The sequence below is a fragment of the Mchenga conophoros genome, linkage group LG4 (genome assembly GCF_057382185.1).
Source record: "Mchenga conophoros isolate Kocher_MC1m ecotype Shallow Benthic linkage group LG4, M_conophoros_male_GT1.1, whole genome shotgun sequence".
Classification (NCBI taxonomy): domain Eukaryota; kingdom Metazoa; phylum Chordata; class Actinopteri; order Cichliformes; family Cichlidae; genus Mchenga; species Mchenga conophoros.
In genome coordinates, this window is record NC_140529.1 from 1,542,126 (window position 1) to 1,568,920 (window position 26,795).

Consider the following 26,795-nt stretch of genomic DNA (forward strand, 5'->3'; position numbering starts at 1 on the left):
TCACCTTACAAAAAACACAATTAATAAAAGGAACAGTAGTCATAAAATACATAAAATAAGTTAAAATTACAAAACAGAGCGTGACAACAGATAAAATCAGCATTAAAGCGAATAAGGCAGTTTAAACAGATGTGTTTTGAGCTGTGTCTTAAATACGGAGAGGGAGTCAATATTTCTGAGTGCAGGAGGAAGAGAGTTCCAGAGCCAAGGAGCAGAGCGACTGAAAGCTCTGTTCCTCACAGTGATGAGGTGTGAGGACGGAACAGTAAGATGAATAGCAGATGATGATCTGAGAGGGCGGGAAACAGTGGTGATATGGAGCAGGTCACACAAATATGAAGGAGCAGATTTATGGATACACTTGTATGTAAGAAGTAAGATTTTAAAATTTATCCTGGCTTCTACGGGCAACCAGTGAAGCTGCTGAAGAACTGGGGTAATATGAGCACTTAACGGAGTGCAAGTTATGACCCGAGCTGCAGAATTTTGAAGAAGTTGGAGTTTATGAAGGGACCTTTTAGGGAGACCAAATAGGAGGGAATTACAGTAATCAATACGGGACGTAATAAGACTATGGACAAGGATGGCAGCAGCATGGGGGGTAAGGAAGGGGCGGAGTTGGTGAATATTACGTAAATGGAAGTAAGCAGACCGTGTTATGTAATTAATGTGAGACTGGAATGAAAGAGTATTATCAAGTATGACACCCAAACTCTTAACCTGAGGGGAGGGAAGGGTGGGAGAACTTTCAATGTTAATGGAAAAGCTGTGGGATTTGGTTAAGATAGATGGTGAACCAACAAGTAAAACTTCAGTTTTATTACTGTTTAGTTTGAGGAAATTGGAGGAGAACCAGGATCTAATCTCCATAAGACAGTCCGAGAGGGAGGAAGGTGGGAGGGATGAATTGGGTTTAGAAAGAATGTAGAGCTGGGTGTCATCGGCATAACAGTGAAAATTTATATTATATTTTCGGAATATATGACCAAGAGGAAGCATATAAATAATGAATAAAAGAGGCCCCAATACTGAACCCTGGGGCACACCAGCAGAAACAGGAAAGAGAGCTGAAGAATGGGATTTAAGTTGGATAAACTGAGTGCGGTCTGAGAGATAGGAGGTAAACCAGGCAAGGGGGGTATGACTAATGCCAATGGAAGCTCACCGGTTCAGGAGAATATTGTGAGAAATGGTATCAAACGCCGCACTAAGATCAAGAAGGATGAGGATGGATAGGAGACCAGAATCAGCTGCCATCAGAAGGTCATTGGTAATCCTTAACAGAGCAGTTTCTGTGCTATGATTGGGGCAGAAACCAGATTGAAATTGTTCATAGAGATTATGGTCATTGAGATGTAAATGAAGCTGGGCGGCGACAACTTTTTCAAGAATTTTTGAAATAAAGGGGAGATTTGATATAGGGCGAAGATGATCAAAGTTATTGGGGTCTGCACCAGGCTTTTTGAGATTTGGGAAAACAGAAGCCTTTTTCGGTGCTTCAGGAACAATCCCAGTGTTCAGGGAGGAATGAATAATATTGGTTATGAGAGGAGCTAACGAGGGAAGACAGGCTTTAACTAACACAGTAGGGAGAGGGTCAAGTTGACAGGTGGATGACTTAGATTAAGTCATCCACCTGTCAGGTGAGTTATGTTTGTTTGGGCAGTCATTTGGTTTGTTAAGTTTGCAGTTCAGTTTTGTTTCCTTGACCTCTTTTATGAGCTCAAATTTATTAGTTTTGTAAATATAATTTTTGTAATAATTCCTGTGACGACTCCTGCTCTTGCAGGTCCATCACATATTTGAAGAAAAAGATTTTAAATTCAATATTAGATGTGTCAGCAGTGCAGCAGAATCACAAAACTATGGCCATTTGTTTATGTATTTATTATTATTTATTTTGTATTTCAGCAAAGTATTCAAAGGAAGAGGTTAGCAAACAAATGTGGGGGAGTCAGGGAGATGAAAAAAGTGGACAGGAGTGTTGTAATGCTGGGTGTACAGCAAAGGAGAAGGCTTATAGTGAGTAATGAGCACTACAGATGCAATGTTTGTTTTGAGTAGTGGCAGTTATGGTAGATGAGTTTAAATTCCTGGTCTCCCATCCAAAGCAAGGGACTGTGCCCAAGAGTGGTGAAGGAGAGACGCAGGCATGCAGGGTTGAGTGGGTGGAGATGACATCAGGGGCATTCAGGACCTGCTACAATGTATGGTTTGGAGATTGTGACACTGACCAAAGGAGGTGCTGGAGGTGGAATAATAATAATAAATAATAAACTTTATTTATAAAGCACACTTAAAAACCCAGGGTATGCCAAGGTGCTTAACAAGTAAAATAGAGTATAGAAGAGCTGAAGATGTTAAAATTTTCGTTGAGAGTGATCAGGAGGACAAAATCAGTATATCAAATGGACAGCTCAGGTTGAGGGGTTTGGTGACAAAGTAAGAGAAGCAAAACTGAGATTGTCTGGATATGTTCAGAGGAGGGATAGTGGATATATTGGACAAAAGATTCATGCAGGAAGCAAAGAGAAAGCCTTCATAGGAGGTTAGGGATGTAGTGGATGTAGGAGGACAGGCAAAGGGTTTGTGTGACAGAAAAGTATGCTAGGGATCGGGTGGCATAAAGGGAGATGATCTACTGCGTCAACCCTGTGGAGCAGGGAAATTATTTTACTGCTATTGTTAAATAATTGTCATCATTACCATTGCATTAATAATATAATCTGGAGTTTATATTGCATTCAGGGGTTGAACAGTGTGTGTCTTTCAGAAAAGCTAAAAGTCACAGGCTGACAGGAAACAGGTTTGGAGAGTTTTGCAGAAGTGGAAGTTATTTTGAGCAGCAGGCTAAGACGAGGCTTTAACAATGTAACAGATAGCTTTAAGAAGGCCTTAAGCAGTTATGACTATTTTATACACAATGCATATCTGTGCTTATTAAAGAGTTGGAGCTCGGTCAATTAATTGGGGGTCGGAAGCTTTGTTCGGCGCGATGTTCGGACAATCTATTGTGCAAGTGACTTGGAGCCATAGAAGGAATTGCAATACATGCTTACAAAACACTTATATATCAGATCATTTTATATTAAGCTTTTAAGTAGAGGTTCTTGGTTAAAACATTTATTTAATAGAAGACATACACATAGTCTCAGTGAGCCTCTGGTCTAGTGAAAGCTCAGAAGTGCAACAGGTGAATTGAGAAAGAGCATTTGAGGACGAGACACAGACAGTTAAGAGGTGACACAAAGAGCATGTGAGGTCAACACATACACACACATTAGTCAGATTTATTTAGAGGAGAGATTAGTTATGTCTCGACAAGAAAGAGGAACAATTCACTTTAAGATAACGGAAAGTACCAGCCATGAAAATAGAAGATGATCTTCTAGGTGAAAAGTCATTCTGGTGTTGATCTGATCTATGTATAAAATGTATCTGTGACGCATGAAGGGGCGTCAGTAAGTCAAACCCTGATGCTATAAAATATCTGTTCATGCTTTGATTAAGTTGAGGACTACTGGCTGTCTGCGTACAGAGTGTCTTCCCACACGTGTGTTCATTAAAATCATTGTTTGACCAAGAGCTTCTGGACCAAGAGTGGTTTGTACTCTCCTTCCTCAATTTTGAACCTTAACAACCCCTAAAGGGAATAGCCAAAAAAAGACGAAGAAAGAAAAAAGACATGACAGCATTGTATGTTTATACACTCGTCTTTGAGTACAGCTAATCTAAGATACTTCATGTGCCTTTTAGAATTCAAGCAATACTTCATCTGTTAGGATGCAAGCCTTCTATAAATGGATCAGATGCTGCAGTTCTGCATGTGTACTAACTGTAATGATTTCTACAGTATTATAGAATGATACAGAAAATGCTTTCATTTTATAAGCTTACATTACACAATTTCCACATTCAATAACACATATTGAAAAAACTATATTTTTACAAAGCTGCTAACAGGGTTACTATAAAATAGTAAAATACAAAGTAACATGGGAAACAAATTCAGCTCACTCGCCATCTAGTGACTGATACCCTTCACTTTATGGATTATCTCTCTTTAACAATGATCTTCAACACAGATATGTGCAGTGTTGGGGAGTGCTGGGGAGTAATGGAATACATGTACCGGCGTTACGTATTTAAAATACAAAATATGAGTAACTGTATTCCATTACAGTTACCGTTTAAAAGGTGATAATTAGAATGCAGTTCCTTTGTTGAAATAAATGGATTACATGGCAGTCTTTTCCTGTTTAATATGTTAGGCTATCCCCTCTCTAATTCTCCAACAAAACACACAATTAGAGGCTCTAATGTAAGTGTCCTGTTAATGTTGGTGGCCTCAGTTACACAATGGACCCGGAGCCAGCGCAATCACCAATTTACATTTAGAGAAGAAAGGGATGGGTGAAATCTGAGCGTGCAATGCAAACTTTGTTTGCCAGCAACCAATCTGCTCTCAGCGTCAAAAGACTCCAACCTAAAGAAATATCTGGAAGTAGGGCTGCCACGATTAGTCGACTAGTCACGATTATGTCGACTATCAAAATCGTCGACGACTGATTTAATAGTCGACGCGTCGTTTGAAGTTTTGTAAGATCACAAAAGACGCAGGAATAAGTAGTAGGATTTAAGAGTGTAATAACGGACAAACAGAAGATGGCAGCACTGCATGTACAAGGATGCCAGCTGCCGTTAAACCCCGAAGAAGAAGAAGCTGTGTCCCAGAATTCATAGCGCAGCCCAGCTCAGTTTCCAACAATGGCGGCAGCTAGTTAGTTTTAATATTACTCTTATTATTCGTTCTGGGTCACAAAATAAACGTTTAACATATTTCAGGCGAGAATGTAGCTGTGTAAACCTCAAATATCTGCTCAGTTTATCAAGACACCACGTATTTTCAAAAGCGCTCCGACGTTTTCGGAGACGCCTGTTACCCACTAGCTCGATAGCTAGCCGAGGGCTAGGCTAACTAGAGCCGCGAGAACACCGGACTCCCGGCTAATAGTTTTCAAACCCACCGCCAGCTTTCTCTCTCAGGTTAAACATGACATATGAGTCACTGAGATAACTTAAAATGTTATCGTTTGGCTTTTTTTAGTATTTTATTTGTTCCTGAGTAAATCGGTTTGGCTGAGACTAAAGTTATAGCAGACAGCTGATTATCAGAAGTGTGAGATGCTCGAGAATTTACTCCGGTGTCCTGTTATATTTTAGATAGCAAGGAGATTATTAAACTTCACCGAAACAATCTGCAAATTTCAATAAAATTTAATAAACTATCATCTTGTCTTTATTTTTAGTTTGCACATACCTTAAACACTTAAAGCTGTAAGCTAATGATAGTTATATAAGAGCAGATGCTGCTGGTACGTTTTACGTCCAATGGATGATGATCTGATTGGTCGACTAATCGCAAAAATAATCGGTGACTAGTCGACTATCAAAATAATTGTTTGTGGCAACCCTATCTGGAAGTAAGTTGTTTTTTTTAAAAAAACTAACATTAGCCTACTGCAGCTAGCTTGTTTTAGTTCTGGTAGCTACCTGGATTATGTGTGATTTACTACTATTACTGAAGGCTACTCGTCACCAAGCTAACATTGTTAGCTGGCGTTAGCTGAGGTTAGTTCATAGACAGTTAGACTTGCTGGATAGCATTAACAACCTGCTAGCTGCAAATGTGCACTTCTGAATGCAGTCTATGAACTAACCCCAGCTAATGCCAGCTAGCAATGTTAGCGCGTTTGCGAGTAGCCTTCAGTAATAGTATATTTACGTAGTTGTAAAAAGCATGACAATATTATGTAATCCAAAGTACTTAGAATACATTACTCACACTGAGTAACTTAATAGAATACATTGCAAACAACATTTTGGGGCATGTATCCTGTAATCTGTAGTGGAGTACATTTCAAAAGTAACCTTCCCAACACTGGATATACGTGTGTTAGCATCTCTGCCTCGCTCTTTGTTTACATCATCCTATTCCATCTGACTGTCTTTGCCCCCCTCTGGCATGAGATTCAATTCTTCCTCTTCCTCTTCTTCCAGCGTGCAGTCACTCATTTGGCCCCAAAGTGGAGCCAGTCTGCCCTCTGCTGTCACACCCATTGGCTGAATGATTTGTTCACTGAGTAAGAAACAGCATATACATCATTATAAATGAAAGCTTCTCTTTAACCATACTGTGTGTTCTGCATTATTAACACACTCACCGTGACAGTCTGTTGATCATACTGATGAGGTGACGTGCCTCCTCTTCTTTCTCTTCGTCCGTCATGCCCTCCATTGGATCAGGCTGGTCTGCTTCTACCCGGCCAGTCACCAGGTTAATCTTGGCTTTGGCCTCTCGGTACTCTTCTGTGTCTGAGTCTGAGTCGCTGGAGTACTGGCTGTTACTAGAACTCATTCTACCATTAAGCAGTCCCCGAGCTGCCAACAGCCCTGCAGCATTGCCATATCCAGTATATTTGACAAATCGGCTGACTGTGAAGGGAACACAGAAGAAAGTGTTTCCATATGAAATAATTTCCTACTGTGCATTGAGTGTTTCCATGTAAGTTTCTGAAATGTGTTTTATCTTTTGTCATATTTATTTATTTATTTTTAATTCACTTTCAATTCTAAAGTGTTCCCTTGTTTTGTGTGTTTGTGTTTGCATTCCTGGCTCCTTTCCAGCCTTGTTAGTATTTCTATTGGTTTTACCTGTGAGTGCCAACAATAAAGCTGCCCTTTGAGCTACTTCCTTTATATTCAGTCCTAAACCTGCCCGTCAGTATGCTTTAATAGGTGTTAATAGGTATTAACAGAAGAGTGGAAGTGATTGAAAAATTAAAGTTATTACAGTTTTCATGGTTTGTTTGTTTGTTTGTTTGTTTGTTTGTTTGTTTGTTTGTTTGTTTGTTTGTTTGTTTGGATCAGGATATCAGGGACAAGATTATAGATCTGCACAAGGCTGGAATCGGATACAAGACCATTAGCAAGAAGCTTGGTGAGGAGGTAACAACTGCTGGTGCAATTAAATGGAAATGGGAGAAATATTAAAGACCATCAATTACCCTCAGTCTGGTGCAAGAGCTTGCTCCATGAGAAAGTTGGTGGATTAGACCAAAAGTACAGGGTGGACCATTTATATGGATACACCGTAATAAAATGGGAATGGTTGGTGATATTAAAGTCCTGTTTGTGGCACATTAGTATATATGAGGGGCAAACTCCTCAAGATGGGTGGTGACCATGGTGGCCATTTAGAAGCCGGCCATCTTGGATACAACTTTTGTTTTTTCAATAGGAAGAGGGCCATGTGACACATCAAACTTATTGGTAATGTCACAAGAAAAACAATGGTGTGCTTGGTTTCAACGTAACTTTATTCTTTCATGAGTTATTTACAAGTTTCTGACCACTTATAAAATGTGTTCAATGTGCTGCCCATTGTGTTGGATTGTCAATGCAACCCTCTTCTCCCACTCTTCACACACTGATAGCAACACCGCAGGAGAAATGCCAGCACAGGCATCCAGTATCTGTAGTTTCAGGTGCTGCACATCTCGTATCTTCACACCATAGACAATTGCCTTCAGATGACCCCAAAGATAAAAGTCTAAGGGGGTCAGATTGGGAGACCTTGGGGGCGATTCAACTGGCCCACGACGACCAATCCACTTTCCAGGAAACTGTTCATCTAGGAATGCTCGGACCTGGCAACCATAATGTGGTGGTGCACCATCTTGCTGGAAAACCTCAGGGAACGTGCCAGCTTCAGTGCATAAAGAGGGAAACACATCATCATGTAGCAATTTCAAATATCCAGTGGCCTTGAGGTTTCCATTGATGAAGAATGGACCCACTATCGTTGTGCCCCATATACCACACCAAACCATCACTTTTGTTGTTCCCACAGTCTTGGAGGGATCCATCCAATGTGGGTTAGTGTCAGACCAACAGCGGTGGTTTTGTTTGTTAACTTCACCATTCACATAAAAGTTTGCCTCATCACTGAACAAAATCTTCTGCGTGAACTGAGGGTCCTGTTCCAATTTTTGTTTTGCCCATTCTGCAAACTCTGTGCGCCGATCTGGGTCATCCTCGCTGAGATGCTGCAGTAGCTGGAGTTTGTAAGGGTGCCATTTGTGAGTAGCTAATATCTGCCGAAGGGATGTTTGACTGATGCCACTCTCCAGTGACATGCAGCGAGTGCTACGCTGTGGGCTCTTGCTGAATGAAGCTAGGACAGACACTGATGTTTCTTCATTAGTGACAGTTTTCTTGCGTCCACATTTTGGCAAATCCAACACTGAACCAGTTTCACGAAACTTAGCAAGCAGTTTGCTGACTGTAGCATGGGAGATGGGTGGTCTCGTAGGGTGTCTTGCACTGAAATCTGCTGCAATGACCCGGTTACTGCATTCACCAGATATCAACACAATTTCGCGTTCAAGTTCCTCACGTGTTAACCTCTTCGACATGTCAATGGCTGTGAACAAAGAGAAACTTGTAAATAACTCATGAAAGAATAAAGTTACGTTGAAACCAAGCACACCATTGTTTTTCTTGTGACATTACCAATAAGTTTGATGTGTCACATGGCCCTCTTCCTATTGAAAAAACAAAAGTTGTATCCAAGATGGATGACTTCTAAATGGCCACCATGGTCACCACCCATCTTGAGGAAAATGGCCCACCCTGTACTTAAGAGGAGCACCAAGGTCTTAGAGAAGACCTCAAGAAGATGTGGAGGGTGAAGGTAACAGTGGTCCCAGTGGTAATCGGAGCACTTGGAGCTAGGTGAGCGGATCCAGCAGATCCCAGGAACAAGTTTGGAGATCTCTGTCCAGAAGAGCGCAGTCCTAGGAACAGCTAACCTACTGCACAGGACCCTCGGCCTCCCAGGCTTCTGGTAGAGGACACAAGCTTGAAGGATAGACTGCCCGCAGGGGCGAGACAGGAATTAAAGAAAGAAAATATATATATATCACAGTGATAGGCATCCAAGAACAGGTCTCCAGTAAAAAGAGTTAGACATAACCAGGCCCCAGATGTTCAGGTACTCCATGAGCATCTGGCAGCACAAATGACCCAGCTGCTAATGGATGAGACACCCAGAATGGCTAACTGAAGGCCACAGTTCTGTTACCCAAGGACCTCCAGAAGCGACCAGAAGGGACCAAATACCAATAGCCTGCCTCAGTACCACATGGAAGCTCCTGTCGGGCACCATAGAGGCTAAGATGAACAGGCACATGGCTCTCAATACATAAGCATGGCATAGAAAGGGATAGGCAGAAACACCAGAGGGGCCAAACATGAGCTGCTGGTAGACCGAGCAGTCGTCCTAGACTGCAGTACCAGACTGAAATGTGCACTGCCTGGACCGACTACAAGACAGCCTATGACTCAATGGCCCACACATGAATCCCCGCATTTCAACTTTATTTAGTTATTTATTTAATTTTGTACTTTTCCGAGTGTTTTGATATTATTAGGATGATTTAAGTTTAACGAGTTAGTTCTGAGTTCATTCTTGCCACGTCTCTGAGTTTGCCCGTCAGACAATCCAGCACATAACAGCAGGGTGCAAGAAGCTAGCAGGCAGGGCATACATGGAACGCCATAACCAAGTGGCCGGCATAGTGTACAGAAACATCTGTGCCGAATATGGCCTGGAAGTCCTGAGGACAAAAGGGTGGTGGAGAATGGTCGAGCTAAGATCCTGTTGGACTTCCAGAAACAGACAGAAAAAAATGGTGATGGCTAACCAACCATAGTGGTGGAAGACAGAAGAAAATGGCCGTAGTGATGGATGTAGCGGTTCAGAATGACAGCAATATCAGGAAGAAGAAACACAAGAAGCTGGAGAAATACCAGGGGCTCTTTTTTTTTTTCCAGAGAAGACACTTTCACCTGCCAACCATTCCATACATAACTGCTTACATCTAATAGTATTGTCTGCTGTTATTGTACTGCTAATTTTAACATTTAACATGTTAACTGAGGCCTGTAAGATCTGAGATGTAGCTCCTCGGTTTTTCTGGAATTTCTCAAAGCTTGTCTGACCTTGGGGTAAATTGGATAGAATGTCAGCTCTTGGGAAGAATAATTCAATTCAATTCAATTTTATTTATATAGCGCCAAATCACAACAACAGTCGCCTCAAGGCGCTTTATATTGTACAGTAGATTGTACAATAAATAATAATAATAATAATCTGCTCTAAGATTACTGCTGATGTTTGTTCTTCTTGGCACTGTGTTAACTCGCACCTGACTGTATAGAGTCCTTTGAAAACTTGACTTTTCCCATCACTACAGTTAGTCTTGCAAACTGCAACTATACCATTTTCTTTGCAGAGCACAAACAGCAGTTCAGCAGCACAATCCTTCACATCTGTGTCAACGTGGGTCATTAGGCGGACCAGCTGGCCTCTGAGGGAGCTGTCCTGCTCAGGTCTGATGGCAACATCCCTCAGTGGAGGTAGGATCTATTCCAAATGTTGAGGTTAGATAAAAAATTGCTGATACAGTTTCCATTTTGTACTTTTTTTTTCTTTTTTTTTTTACCTTTTGCCGTATGTAGTGACGCGTCTCCCTGTGTACCCGAGAACTCTCAGTCAGTAGATTCAGTACAGGTGTTAGTTTCTCCTTCAGCTTTTGGCCCTGTGTACAATTAAACAGCTTACATATGTCACTAAAGATGAATAAAAACTGGGTAACACTATATAATAATATAGTGTTAATAGTGTGATAACACTATTAAGCAATAGTAAGGAATTAGTAAGTAGGGATGGGTATCAAAAACCGGTTCTTGTTGAGAACCGGTTCCCACTGTTTCAATTCCTTGGAATCGTTTGCCATTTTTGCAAACGATTCCCTTATCGATTCCAGTCGCCCCGAATGACGTCACCACGTTGCGGAGCGTCATTTACCTGGCAGGAAACATGGCGGCTCAAAAGTTTGGTTATACTTTACGAGAACGGATGACAACAGGGCAACTTGCAATACTTGCAAAGTAGATGTTTCATTTAAGGGAGGAAACACGACGAATATGCAAAAGCATTTGCTCACAAAACACGCGATGACCTGAAATGAATGTCGTGTTTTTAATTCCGCTCCGGACTCGTGAATCTCAACCCAGCAGCAGCGGTAACGTTTGCACGTCCTCTCCCGTTAATGCGGCAGGTAAATAATCAACAACAGTGCATATTATGTTAGCGTGATCTGCCTTATTACAAAACCTGCCATCACTGTGCATTTAGGTGACCATGATGAGACAGAGTCTGGCTCAGATGCTGGCAGTTCTCGCTGCAGTCTACCGGTAGCGTCTCCTTTCAGGCCGGGATAGACGAATGTCACCGAGCAGTGACTCAGTTTGTGGTCAAAGGCTTGCACACATTTGTCACAGCAGATGATTTTCGGTAAGTGAATGCGTTTAATTGTAGGCAGGGACATTACTGGATATTCTTGTGTAATTGCTACAGAATCATTTATGTTATACTTTGTTATTGCTACAGAAGAATATTTATTTTATTATTTTACATTTACAATTTTTGTTTCCTGGGGACCCTGTGACACCCCACTGACGAGCCGTAGGCTGGATCTCTTAAGATCTCCCTGTTGGGTTTGTAAGGCCATGTAACTCCTAAATTTCTATCTTGTTCAAAGAGAAGATATAAAACAAAGTTCTAAGCTAATCGACCTTAGTGTCCTCCTTTTTTAAAAAAAAGAATCGATAAGAGAATCGAAAAAGAATCGAATCGTTAAACAGAATCGAAACTGGAATCGGAATCGTAAAAATCTTATCAATACCCATCCCTACTAGTAAGTGCTTATCATCACCTCATCATCATTACCTTTATTTATAAAGCACTTTTAAACAACCACAGCTGACACAAAGTGCTGTACAGTGAGAGCAACGACTGACTGACCCCCACATAGAGTGAGTTACAGTCGTCCAGGCAGGAAGAAATAAAAGCATGTATCACCGTTTCAAAGTGCTGCCTCGAAAGAAAGGATTTTACTCCTGCCATTTGCCTTAAATGATAAAAACTGGACTTTACCACTGCTCTGATTTGGTTGTCCAATTTAAAATCACTGTCCAACTTAAAACCAAGGTCGATAACAACAGGTTTAAAATAGACTTCCAGGGGTCCCAAATCAACAGAGGAGGACTCGCAGGAACCACTGGGTCCAAACACCAACACTTCTGTTTTCTTTTCATTTAAATTCATCCTTTATAAAGCATTAGTCCTTCTCAGTGTATCATTTATAAACAGATATAAATGTTTTTTCTTGATTAATAAGCTCATATATAACATGTTCATGTTCAAGTAAATAATTAACAGAGGCACATTTATATATATACAATGATTAATGACATGAGCTCATTGTTGTTCAGTGTGTTAATAGATGTTTTATAAATATTATCTATAAAAAAATATGTAGTTGTTAGGTTAGTATTTTGTGTGACCTCATGTAAAGTGAGGACTATTTTTGGCTTATTTTTAAATGAAAATGAAAGTACCTCAAGATTCAAACAAGTCTCAGCTGTCTTCACAACACAAAATGACACAGACAAAGCACAAAGAGATACAAATTATACAAATATATATTGCCAGATGCAAACGTGACCCACCTGAGGTTTGCAGAATACTGAAATGTAGAAAGGACCAGAGTCTGAATCAGTTTGTAAGAGGTGTTTAAGAGAGAAAGCTACACTGAGCTGGAGCCGCAGCAGTGAAACTTAAATATACTACAACTTGTTCATTTAAGCTAAAATAGGAATAAGGTTATTACAAATCAGTAGTGAAAATTTGACAGAGTTTCACAAACAGGTGTAAAAACCATAAACAAAGCGTTCATCTTATTAAACTGATAATGCAGGAAAATGTCTCTGGGATGTTTAAGAGTTCATTCCTGAGGTTCAACGTTCCTCTGGTTCGTGTTTTGTTAGCTAGTTTTAGTCAAGTCAGCGTCAGGTTCAGTTCCAAAGTGCTCCTGAATTAAGCAGAATAGTTAGGGTGTCTGAGCTCAGCTTAAATGAAAGAAGTAGTGGATGGTCTCTGTCTCGTTCTTCTCGGGGTAAGGATGTGATCAAGTTAAGAGGTGGTTCTCCATCATCAAGGAGAATTATCTGTGTCATGAGAATGTAATGGAAACTACTTTAATGACATTTGGACTTGTTTGTGAAGCTCTGTCAGTTACTCACTACTGATTTTGATAACTTTATTCATATTTTATTTTAAATGAATAAACTTCAGTATATTGAAGTTAAGCTACTTCTAGCTACGTCGCTTCAACTGCTTAGTGTATCTTTGTCACTTAAACCACTCTTAAAAACTCTGGTTCAGCTGTATTACCTCAGATTATAGTGGATTATGTTTGAATCTGCAAATAAATATTTGTTTATTCTTTATCTCTTCATTTTTCTGTTATGAAGATGAGCTGATACTTATTCAAGTCTTGAGTTACTTTTATTTTATTTATAAATGCTTTATAAGGCAAAAGCATTCCTCACTTTAGATGAGGTCACACCAAATATCTACCTAACAGCTACTAACTGTCTGAAGTAACTGTGAAGTACACTATAGAGATGTCCAAATTCATAGTTTCATGGTCCCCATGTCTCTCTGGCTGGCTCACGCTGGCTACGGGTTTTGTTGTTGTTTTTTATGCCTTTTCTCCTCCTCTCTGCCTGGGTGGAGCTCGTTACGGGCTCTCGTTCTTTGCCCACGCACCTGTGTGATTGTCTCCACCTGCTGCTGATCTGGCTGATTTCCCCAGCTGCTATTTAAGGCAGTGGCACAGAGCAGCTCACCGCTGGAACGTTGAACCTCCTGAGTTCGTGCTCTCGGCATTCTCAAAAGATTTCCCTGTGTGTATGTTGCTGTGTAACTAACAGTGAATTCTGTGTGTAGATATCCCCCTTCTGGACCAAATCACGGACCCTTCCTGGGTGTGGCGGCGTGAGTGGAGTTTTGGAGCGAGTGCGGCTGAAGAGGAGTGAGTGTGTGCGGAGGAGCTGTGGCGGTGACTGTGCAGAAGAGGAAACGTGTGTGTGGATTACCCCCTCTCTCCCCTGGAGCCCTGGTCCCCCCTCCCAGCTCACTGTGTATGTGTATATATATATATATATATATATATATATATATATATATATATATATATATATATATATATATATATATATATATATGGTAGGCCGGAAATGTGAAATTAGACGGTCTAGCCTTCAGATCTGCGTCACCAGCTGTCTCGTTGGAGTTTAATAAACTCGGACGTCTGCTCCTTGCTATCTAAAATATAACAGGACACTGGAGTAAACTCTCGACCATTTCACACTTCTGTTTAATCAGTTTTCTGTTTGACGTTTATTCAGCTGTGTGAAAACTACAACTTTAATCTCAGCCAAACTGATTTACTCAGGAACAAATAAAACACTGAAAAAAGCCAAACAATAACATTTTTAAGTTATCTGAGTGACTTACAGCGGCTTGCAAAAGTATTTTGCCCCCTTGAACTTTCCCACATTTTATCACATTACAGCCACAAACATGAATCAATGTTATTGGAATTCCAGGTGAAAGACCAACACAAAGTGGTGCACACGTGAGAAGTGGAACGAAAATCAGACATGATTCCAAACATTTTTACAAATAAATAACTGCAAAGTGGGGTGTGCGTAATTATTCAGCCCCCTGAGTCAATACTTTGTAGAACCACCTTTTGCTGCAGTTCCAGCTGCCAGACTTTTAGGGTCTGTCTCTACCAGCTTTGTACATCTACAGACTGAAATCTTTGCCCATTCTTCTTTGCAAAACAGCTCCAGCTCAGTCAGATTAGATGGGCAGCGTTTGTGAACAGCAGTTTTCAGATCTTGCCACAGATTCTGGATTGGATTCAGATCTGGACTTTGACTGGGCCAGTCTAACACATGGATATGTTTTGTTTTAAACCATCCCATTGTTGCCCTGGCTTTATGTTTAGGGTCGTCGTCCTGCTGGAAGGTGAACCTCCGCCTCAGTCTCAAGTCTCCAAGAGGTTTTCTTCCAAGACTGCTCTGTATTTGGCTCCATCCATCTTCCCATCAACTCTGACCAGCTTCCCTGTCCCTGCTGAACAGAAGCCCCCCCCCCAGAGCATGATGCTGCCACCACCACATTTGACAGTGGGGATGGTGTGTTCAGAGTGATATGCAGTGTTAGTTTTCCGCCACACATAGCGTTTTGCATTTTGGCCAAAAAGTTCCATTTTGGTCTCGTCTGACCAGAGCAGCTTCTTCCACATGTTTGCTGTGTCCCCCACATGGCTTGTGGCAAACTGCAAACGGGACTTCTTATGGTTTTCTGTTAACAATGGCTTTCTTCTTGCCACTCTTCCATTAAGGCCAACTTTGTGCAGTGCACGACTAATAGTTGTCCTATGGACAGATTCCCCCACCTGAGCTGTAGATCTCTGCAGCTCGTCCAGAGTCACCATGGGCCTCTTGGCTGCATTTCTGATCAGCGCTCTCCTTGTTCGGCCTGAGTTTAGGTGGACGGCCTTGTCTTGGTAGGTTTACAGTTGTGCCATACTCCTTCCATTTCTGAATGATGGCTTGAACAGTGCTCCGTGGGATGTTCAAGGCTTGGGAAATCTTTTTGTAGCCTAAGCCTGCTTTAAATGTCTCAATAACTTTATCCCTGACCTGTCTGCTTTGTTCTTTGGACTTCATGGTGTTGTTGCTCCCAATATTCTCTTAGACAACCTCTGAGGCGTCACAGAGCAGCTGTATTTGTACTGACATTAGATCACACACAGGTGCACTCTGTTTAGTCATTAGCACTCATCTATGTGCAACTGACTGCACTCAGACCAAAGGGGGCTGAATAATTACACACATCCCACTTTGCAGCTATTTATTTGTAAAAAATGTTTGGAGTCATGTCTGATTTTCGTTCCACTTCTCACGTGTGCACCACTTTGTGTTGGTCTTTCATGTGGAATTCCAATAAAACTGATTCATGTTTGTGGCTGTAATGTGACAAAATGTGGGAAAGTTCAAGGGGGCAAAATACTTTTGCAAGTCACTGTAAATATCATTTTTAACCTGAGTAGCGAAAGACCAGGGGGGCTTTTAAAACGATGTGCAGGGAGTTCGCTGTTCTCACCCCAGCTAGCTATCGAGCTGGTGGGTAACAGACGTCTCCGAAAATGTGGGAGCACTTTTGCAAATATGTGATATCTTGATAAACCGAGCAGATATTTGAAGTTTACACGGCTGCTTTCTCACCTGAAAATATCTTTAAAGTTTATTTTGTGACCCAGAAAGATTAATAACAGTAATATTAAAACTTAGTAGTGGCCTCCATTGTTGGAAACCGGAATTGGCTGGGCCACGCTATGAATTCTGGGATATGGTGGGACACGAAGGACACACCCGACCCATCCTTCAAATTCGGGGAATAGGAGGGCACATTAGTCGGCTGCATTCGGAGGAGTCTACGAATTTTGGACAGCCTTCGTCGTGTCGCTGTGACATGCGGCCTCAGGAGGATGCGGCCCATGAATTTGGACACCCACTATGAAAGGAGTATTTATAAAACTCAAAAGCACTGAGGTCATATCTTAGTCATTCTATATATATATATATTTGCATTTAAATACTTTAATTATTTACTTAGACTTTATAAATGATGGCATTAACATGTTATATGTTAATGCCATCATCGCTTACTTTATTTGGTAAAGTAAGAGATCCAATTTGGATCGGTTAGTTACTTTTTATTATCTATTAAATAAATAAGCAATATAATCTGTCAATAACCACTGTAACCATAACCATGCTATAGGGATGACATCATTCTGATGAAATAATGAAAATCCTTCACTGTCAAGCTGTTGTAGGCAAACAAAAGATTCCTTGCAGGTGTAATACAAGGAGATAAAGCTTCTGCTTTTCAGAATCATTTTATTTTAAAGTCAGTGAAGTAGATATTTTGTGTATCACGAAAAATACCTACTTTGCATAATGGTTCAACCATTCTGTATTTAGGTTTTAGTAGATGATAAGAATTCTGGTAAGCCATCGTTTCTATAATCCTCGGTTATAGAAAAGAAGGCTTTCCTGGTATGGTTTAGTTAAGGTTTAATTATTTGTTACTTCAGGAAATCTTAAAGTTGATCCTGATTTTTCATTTTCATCTGTAAAGCTCATCAGACAAAACATACCAGCACTGATATCCGTATCAGTCATGTTGTCAAACTAACCTATGCAGTCACAACATGTGTTTCCTTCACCACATATTCACTTGCCCTGTTTAGCCGTCGGTTCATAAAGAGCAACAATTTGTGGACACAGTCCATGTTGACCCCTTCGCACTTATGGGATGCTTGGTCCACCTGGACAGACACCAGGACATCCAGACATGTCAGTGGCAATGCTGACAGGACATTCACCGTGTGCCTGTGGACAGAAGTCATAACACTTTTTAGATCAACTGTAAGAATGTCATCTAGGTTATCAATAATCACTCCAGTATCTATTATTTTAGCCAAAACCATCTAAAGCTTCAGAAATACTAGTCTGACCCTTGGAGTTCTTCTAATGTGTCTTCTCCTTCACATGACAGGAGCAGGCAATGGCGCAGCACAGCCACTAGGTGTCGATACAGGGCAGCATCTTCCTAAAACAGTTAAACATGTATAAGATGCAAAGTTTATAACAACTGGGCATTGGTCACACCTCCTCCTCTCTGAACCTGAAGCATGTGCATCATTTTTTCTGTGTGCTAATCTAATGTTTTTTAATTGGAAAAAAAATGTTTCCTGCAATGAATTTGTTAATATACTTTTATCATATCTTCCTTTTCCACTGGATTTACAGATAATATAGGACTGAAAATATTTATTTTGTTTTGTTTTTAGCAGGATTTATGTTTTTTCTGATTTTCCCTTCTGATGACTAAACCAGGGGTAACAGACCTAGAGCAGCAAGGCTTACTGCTAAATGGCACAGATGTCAAAATGCCCAAAGTTACAGTGAGATCGTTTGGGGAACATTCTCAAATTTACTTTCACATTTGCTCTTAATATTTATATACTTTATTTATTTCAGACAGGTTTAGTCTATGTGATAAACAAGAAGAAAAATGTATATTGAATTTGTAAAGGCCAACAGTTTCAAAGGGAACCATAGAGGCAGAGTAGCAACACCTTTGTATTTTCTGTTTGTCAGATATAGACGGCTTAAACAGAGTTTACTTGCCATAGTTAACACACTGTATGCTTTTGTTGCCTCTGCAAGAACTTTGAATAAACAACCCTGATAATGTGAAAGTGGCATCATCAGGCTTCAGCGTAGGACAAGAAATTTCTATCTAAAGCCTGTTATAAGTTTTTTCGATGGCTGAAGCACAAATCACACAGCAGAAACGTAATTCTCACCACTCTAAATGCAGTTCTCAAATCAGTAACACATTTCCACACACGCTTCACTACCAAAGACATTTTCACTGTGTTGATGCACCTCTCACTTAAATCTCACAACACATTAAAACTGCAGTGTGAGATATGTAACTGAAGCCATACCGGCTTAACAAGGTCGGCGTCAGGTGTTGAAGGACCAGAACACTCTGACTATATTCTCAGATTGTGCATATTTCTCTGTTTCCTGATCCATATAGTTTCACAAGCATCAATTTTGTAAAGTTTTAAATAAATCCTTCACATTTCTTTTTTTCTGAACAATTTTTAACCCACATTAGCACTATTTTCAAAGTCAGTGAGGCTTTAATAAAAGGAAAAAGCAACTCAGTATCAACGTCCTGAAATGGTGGTAAAAAGTTTTACACAAGGTTGAAATGATTGACTGACTTTACACATTTTGACATATGTGAAAAAGATCTTGATTTTTTTGGTTGTCTTTGCACAGATGAGTCTGCATTAGGAAAAATGCCTGAACTGTTGTAAAATTTGTATAAAGAGTGGTGAGAATTACATTCCTGCTGAGGACAAATCGATCAAGAACAACTGCAAAGAGTAGATGTGTAATACTCCGGAAATATATATAAATAAGCTCAATGAAAGATTACTGAATACATTACAGGAAGGCAGAGTTGAGGCAGAGTTGACAGACTGAGGAACAAGGCTGGAGATTTGGGGCGTGTCCTGCCTGGGCTCAACTTATGTTGAACTGCTGATCAGTTAAATATGATTCAGTTCCAGCCTGTTGCCTTGGTCTACCTCCCTGACCAAACTGAAGCTCTGCTACTGGACGTTCAAAGCTTATTTATCAGTGACGGCAAAAGAAAAGGATACAACACGTGCCCCTGCCCAACTTATTTTTTTGGCATGGCTTTCAATTAAAGCTCTGAGTGATTTGCAAATCAACTAACAGCAACGTAAATGGCAGCAATAATAATGTATTACACATTTTTTAAAATCCCATTAAGAGACAAAACCTAGACATTGGTCACCTCTGAAAAAAAATATAGGATTATCTTAAAGTGGACACGGTATTGTAAACAAAATAATTTAGTGATAATACCTGAACAAACATTCAGATGTTAGCAATATGATGTTAGTTTCTTTGATTTAGTTATTAAGCTCCAGCTAAATTGGAGGAATCCCCCAGCTAATCACCTCATCAGGCTCCTGCCTGTGGAACATGTGAGTGATGTTGAAGAGTGTCTTGAGGATCTCAATGACCTTCTGGGACACCTCCATGGAAATGGGAGGTTGTTTACTGTCGGTAAGCACCTCATATTCCACACCCCAGCTCACAGCCAGGCACTGCTCCAAGGCTTTGGTCAGCAGTGACACTCCCCGCTCCTGACAAGAACAAACAAACCACTGAGCTTTAAGGCAGATGTGAAGCACGGTTCTTTGACACTCTTGATTTCAGGAGACCAGAAAACATGCATGTTTGTCCTGATCAGCATATACAGTGGGGCAAAAAAGTATTTAGTCAGCCACCGATTGTGCAAGTTCCCCCACCTAAAATGATGACAGAGGTCAGTAATTTGCACCAGAGGTACACTTCAACTGTGAGAGACAGAATGTGAAAAAAAATCCATGAATCCACATGGTAGGATTTGTAAAGAATTTATTCGTAAATCAGGGTGGAAAATAAGTATTTGGTCAATAACAAAAATACAACTCAATACTTTGTAACATAACCTTTGTTGGCAATAACAGAGGTCAAACGTTTACTATAGGTCTTTACCAGGTTTGCACACACAGTAGCTGGTATTTCGGCCCATTCCTCCATGCAGATCTTCTCGAGAGCAGTGATGTTTTGGGGCTGTCGCCGAGCAACACGGACTTTCAACTCCCGCCACAGATTTTCTATGGGGTTGAGGTCTGGAGACTGGCTAGGCCACTCCAGGACTTTCAAATGCTTCTTACGGAGCCACTCCTTTGTTGCCCGGGCGGTGTGTTTTGGATCATTGTCATGTTGGAAGACCCAGCCTCGTTTCATCTTCAAAGTTCTCACTGATGGAAGGAGGTTTTGGCTCAAAATCTCACGATACATGGCCCCATTCATTCTGTCCTTAACACGGATCAGTCGTCCTGTCCCCTTGGCAGAAAAACAGCCCCATAGCATGATGTTTCCACCCCCATGCTTCACAGTAGGTATGGTGTTCTTGGGATGCAACTCAGTATTCTTCTTCCTCCAAACACGACGAGTTGAGTTTATACCAAAAAGTTCTACTTTGGTTTCAACTGACCACATGACATTCTCCCAATCCTCTGCTGTATCATCCATGTGCTCTCTGGCAAACTTCAGACGGGCCTGGACATGCACTGGCTTCAGCAGCGGAACACGTCTGGCACTGCGGGATTTGATTCCCTGCCGTTGTAGTGTGTTACTGATGGTGACCTTTGTTACTTTGGTCCCAGCTCTCTGCAGGTCATTCACCAGGTCCCCCCGTGTGGTTCTGGGATCTTTGCTCACCGTTCTCATGATCATTTTGACCCCACGGGATGAGATCTTGCGTGGAGCCCCAGATCGAGGGAGATTATCAGTGGTCTTGTATGTCTTCCATTTTCTGATGATTGCTCCCACAGTTGATTTCTTCACACCGAGCTGCTTGCCTATTGTAGATTCACTCTTCCCAGTCTGGTGCAAGTCTACAATACTTTTCCTGGTGTCCTTCGAAAGCTCTTTGGTCTTGGCCATGGCGGAGTTTGGAGTCTGACTGTTTGAGGCTGTGGACAGGTGTCTTTTATACAGATGATGAGTTCAAACAGGTGCCATTCATACAGGTAACGAGTGGGGGACAGAAAAGCTTCTTACAGAAGACGTTACAGGTCTGTGAGAGCCAGAGATTTTCCTTGTTTGAGGTGACCAAATACTTATTTTCCACCCTGATTTACGAATAAATTCTTTACAAATCCTACCATGTGGATTCATGGATTTTTTTTTCACATTCTGTCTCTCACAGTTGAAGTGTACCTCTGGTGCAAATTACTGACCTCTGTCATCATTTTAAGTGGGGGAACTTGCACAATCGGTGGCTGACTAAATACTTTTTTGCCCCACTGTAAGGCCTATAAGGGCTTGGAGGTGGTGTGACTGTCTGTTTGTCTAATAGGCTTTGTAGGTTTAGTTATGATGAAGAAATACTTAATCAAATCTTAATTTTATTATTCCTAAGATTTTAATGTGACAACAATCTACAGTCAGCTGACATCCACTGCTCTGTCACTCTATTGTGAAATGATTTCTAAATAAAATGCTAAAGTTTTGGTCCACTTTCAGTATAACTGGAATATTAAATGGCTCCTGTAAATAACAGTATCATATCTAACAATGTCAAAGGACATTTTGAGAGACTTCATGTGTTTGAAGCAATCATGGTCACTTTAGATTGTCCAACATGAAAAGCCTGTCACAGATGTCCTTTGTCAACTCATAGCTTGTTGCTCATAAATGAATACCATACACACCCAGGATAAAGAAAGTGTGACTGCATTTAGTTTCTCAAGATCACCTTTTTTATTGCTAGAAAGCAATGATACCATGTAATTCCATCCTTGATAGGTTAGAAATCATTTACCTGTTGCAGCTGCAGCCTGAGTTCAGGTCTCAGGGCTGTGAGTAAGAAGAGTAGCCTCAGCTTGTAAAAGTGGCAGCTGAGTGGCACTTTACTCCAGATCTCCTCCTTCAGACTCTCCCACAAACCTTGCAATAGCCTTTCATGAATATAGGAATCACATTTTCAGGCAAGCAGTTGAGCTGATTAGCGTCACATCCTTGTATATAAAGAATAAACAGTATTTGAATATAACTAGAAAAAATAGTTGCAAAGATTGTAAATGATTTAGGAGAAAATAAGTGACAGCCAAGAATGGTTTTCATATGAGTATTTTGACATTGCATCCTGTAAGATGTCTCAAATGTATCATTCTGATGTTTTTGTTTGCCTTCATTTGACATTTTTATTGAGACTTTATTGCCAATCGTTTTCTTAGCAGAGAATGAAACTTGTAGCTTGGAAGGCAACTTTACGACCAAGTCGACACATTTTTAAAAATGTCACCTTAGTGCACTGGCTCTCTCCTGTGCCCGGGGGCTGTTGTAGATGACATTACACAAGACTTTCAAGGCTTCCTTCCTGCACACCTCTCCATCCTCCTCTTGTTCCTCACTGTTATCTTGTTGGGTGTCTTTTTTGCCACGGGAGAGCGCCACATGCACTCCATCATGTTTCTGCTGATAGCAGTGATTCACTGAACCACGTGTGGCTGGAGAGACAGCTCCTTCAGCAAGAACAGAAAATGAAACCACAAAGCACCCAGACGGGGCAGTGCCGGCTTCTGCACCCTGCTCACAACTACTCACAGCTCTAATATGGGTTGTGCTGCATGATCTGCCCACGTCACCTTCAGCTTCCTGATTTTCTTGCTGTAGGCATGTCTGTGGTATGGCGATGCCTCCCATGTGTGCTAATGTGAGAAGGGCACTATCAGTGACCATGTGCCCCAGGGCCCTACGGTCACGGGACAGGATACGCAGTGTATGCAGGCAAACCCGTAAAACCGCCGGCTGTAGCTGACTACCAATGAAGCACAACAGGGCTGCAGACAGATCCTGAAAAAGTAGTCGGGGGGGAGATGTTACAGTGAAGAAGGTTTAGAATGATGAACTGCAAGGAGAAAAGACAAAGAATGCAAAATGTGCAAATACAGGGATGAGTGTGGCAGACTTGTGTTAGCATACACAGGGACATGTAGCCATAAGAGTAGACACACAGGGGTATATAATCACTGGCCTACCTGCCGGAGCAGAAGCTCTGCATTCTCATCATCTGAGTCAATGTCAGAGTCGGAAGCAGGAGCACAGTCCCTGAATTTTTTCTTCCTGAACTAATTACCCAAGAGAGAGAGAGATAGCACGAATCACTGCAAAGTCTGTTTAATGCAACACAAGAAGCTCAGCATGTTTATAGTTTGAACATTCATTCAGGCTTCATCTGAGATTCACTGCTGAGGGAGCAGTGCTGACTGAGTGATGATTATGACATGGCTGCATGATAATAAAGACAAGTACACATGACCACTTTTTTAGTCATGCTGTATTTGGATATTTACATCCTCTTCACTTTATATCCTGCAGCACTTGCACTACAGTACTACACTAAAGTTATAATACCAAAAAGCACTGAAGTACTTAAGACAAATACCACATCCTTTTATTGTGGTAGTTGTATGTAAGTTTAGTGGTTTCACTGAAAACTACAAGATCATTTAAGCAAATATCTCGATGACATTAATTCGCAGCGTACAGAGAGTGTAGAGGAAAAAGAATAGTTTGTGTAGCTCTAGCATGTCTGCACAGTGAAGGTCAGCGCTGCTAATGCTTAGTCATGAGGTGTTCAAGCAGCTTTGAGAACATGCTGCTCTAAATATAATTAGCAATCGCTTTTGGAGCTCACATGCACACACTGGTATTATTTTGGATTACTGTTATACTGAGTCAGCACTCGCTCACTCACTCTCTCTGTCTCTCTATCTAATTATAATTAACTTTAAAGGTGCTTTATTCGCACAAGAGTTCCTAAAAACAATATTGTCAAAACGTCAAAATATAATTTTTTTAATAAATGTTAAAGGTATGTTGATATATACTCGTGTGGTAGTAGTATACTAGTGATGTATAATACAGTGCTGTTCTAAGCTTGATCGGGTGTGTTTGAAAGGAGCCAGTTAGTGTCGGCACCAGCTGATATACAGGACGCCTTTGGGGGAAAGCAAGGAGGCTGGATTTAAGGTGATTTTAAAAAATGAAGTGCTTTCTTTTGAACTATCATTATCAGTAGGTATATGCCTGGTTGGTGGTTTGCACTGTGCATACTGCATGTAGAGGGAACCCCATGATCGGCTACCATACAGTGCAATGGCCAATATATTTTAATTGGAATTTGGAAGTCAGAAACTCCTTGTATCTAGATAAAGAAATCAGTTTGTTTGCGTCCAGTTTTAAGATCACACCAACATGCATATCCTATCAATTTTCTATCTAGTGTACATGTTTGCTAATTAAAAAAAATCAATGCCCCAAACCTCTTCCAGTTGTTGCTGCTGCAGCCAGATAGTCCATGAACAGTGACAGAAATACATGTAAAAAGTAGAATTGATATTTAAGCATTAGAAACAGATGAAGACTGAGGTGGAGGAGGACAGCAGAATCAGCACAGATGAGCTGGAAAGAAATTCATTTGAGATGGGACTGTTAATCATTCAGGTTCAAATTTTACCTTTATTAACTGCAGTTCATAAAAATTGAGGGCTGCTAAAACGTGAGGATGAAAAACAAAATGAAAATAATAAAGAGGAACTTTGTCAAAGGGTACACAACAGACCAGAATTCCCAGCAGTTAATAGTCTGGTTTTTTGCCCTTTTCTTGTTTTTTAGTTTGGCAGCAGAACCCCTCACAGAAGCAGCAAGAGAAATTCAAGCAAACTGAAAATCAGCAGAAATAATCCAAGAAGACTTTTTTTGTCTATTCCAGATCATCTAACGTATTCCTGAGCCTCTGTTTGTTGGTGGGTTGGGATAATCACTGAGCACTTGGAAAATCATGTGCTATGAAGATAGGAAAACTTTTCTAAAAACAAATAGCAAAGAATCAGAATACTCCAGTGACTGCTATAAGCATGCTTTATAATATACATTTAGAGATCACGCTAAGAGTCAAAACACAACTGACAGGGTGCTGACATGAGAGTGGCTGAAGGCTATGGCAAAGGAAATATAGACGAAAAGAATGAAACTACTGGAGAGAAGCACACAGAGCTGACCTTTTGCCTCTCCTGTGCCTCAGTGTTGAAAAAGAAGCACTCTGCATACTGTGGAGAAATGAAAGAACACAAGCAGTTAGGAAAACGGAGAAAAGCCAGATCACAGATTTGCACTGACAAAGTGTCCTAGAATATAGGAACATCAGTCAAACTGCGATTTGATAATGGCAGTGCCAATTTAATTTCAGAAAAACAATATTTTAAGGATACTCGTTTTTCATATCATTTCTTATTCATTCATATTCATTTTTTTCTTTCTTTTTTCAGAGAATAGCAGGTTCACAACATAGATATATATATAGATAATACATATTTTTAATAATGACATACACTCTTAAAAGAGCAACTGGAAAAACTGTTTTTTGTCAAAGGTTGAATGATTGAACCAGAATTCCTTCAGCAATGCAGCATCATACAGGTGGATCCTGCTGGAGGCAGAGCAAAAATAGGGACTAAGGTGTTGGCTCTGGCTCAAAGACCGGAGCTGGCGAGGCCACTCAGACCAACACGGGCACCATGACAGGAACTAGAGGGGTCAGCTCTGGTTCTGGACTAGCCAGGCCAAGAAAACTAGCTGCTGTGACAATCAACACTGACTCAGTCTCTGGGAAAACCGCTAGAAGCCACCAGATTCTAAATTTGTGCAACGTCCAATTTATAATGCTAATTAATTGTGTCTAATATATTAATGCAAAGTCACTTTTAAATAAGAAGAAACCTGATTTTTTTGCTGAAGTGCTGTAATGATTATATGATGATAAGTAATATTTAAAATTTTTAGCTTACAGTGTCGAAGGTACAGAAAAACTGTTTCCATTGTTGCATAAATAAATACTTCTATAGCAACACAGTAATTGTAACAGAGAATAGTGACCTGTGTGTTGTAGCTGTTGAGCAGAAGCTGCACGCTGTCCTGGTCTCTGCGGACGATGCTCTCAATAATTCTCTCTATGTCTGGAACCATGCTTCAAGCCTCAGCACAAAACAGGATGAAATCAAAGCCAAATGCAAATACAACTAAAAGACGATCAGACAGGACAGAAATTTATCACCAAAAATAAGTTTCAAATAAAAAGTTTTAACTAAGTATTTTAATGAACTTTGATAATGAACTAACTTCATTCAAATATGATCTGAGATAAAGTACAATCATTAAAGCACATGTCAAATTTGACAGAACAATATCTAATAAAAAATTCAGTGCTTGTATAAATACATTTGCACGATAACCATATACTGGATTTTTTTTGTTGTTGTTGTTGTATCTATGAAGTGCTGAACGACACTGAAGTTTCCTCTGAGTTTTACAACAGTAACCCAGACATCTTTCACTCACCTGCTGGTGTAATAAAGAGAAGGACACACAACCACTGGCAGCTTCTTATCACCGAAGAAACCTTTGAAGCAGCTAATCTTCTTTCTCTTCTCTCTGTCCTAGCCCCACCCCTAATTTCTATAAGCTTTGGATTTACAGCACTACAACCACACAGCACACTGATGAACTGT

General features: G+C 40.6%; 1 protein-coding gene across 1 annotated transcript; it reads right to left on the reverse strand.

Moving 5' to 3' along the window:
- LOC146575233 (chaperone Ric-8A) lies at positions 1 to 26,750 on the reverse strand. The gene is made up of 14 exons (XM_085269856.1): positions 26,626 to 26,750; positions 26,164 to 26,306; positions 25,290 to 25,337; positions 24,552 to 24,569; positions 23,265 to 23,354; positions 22,529 to 23,079; positions 22,046 to 22,181; positions 19,626 to 19,814; positions 17,574 to 17,668; positions 17,298 to 17,448; positions 10,569 to 10,664; positions 10,345 to 10,489; positions 6,225 to 6,495; positions 1 to 6,139 (listed from the first exon to the last, which is right to left on the reverse strand). Exons 2-14 carry the CDS (start codon positions 26,251 to 26,253, stop codon positions 5,992 to 5,994), a joined length of 2,028 nt encoding a protein of 675 aa, XP_085125982.1. The 5' UTR covers positions 26,254 to 26,306; positions 26,626 to 26,750; the 3' UTR covers positions 1 to 5,991.
- Between the last annotated feature and the right edge of the window lie 45 nt (positions 26,751 to 26,795).

Coding starts and splice junctions, on each gene's coding strand:
- LOC146575233 (XM_085269856.1), bottom strand. CDS start 26,253: ATGGTTCCAGACATAGAGAGAATTATTGAGAGCATCGTCCGCAGAGAC. Junction 17,669..19,625: donor ACAGGCAGGAGCCTGATGAG/GTGATTAGCTGG, acceptor TAACTGTTTTAG/GAAGATGCTGCCCTGTATCG. Junction 6,140..6,224: donor ATGATCAACAGACTGTCACG/GTGAGTGTGTTA, acceptor TTTCTTACTCAG/TGAACAAATCATTCAGCCAA.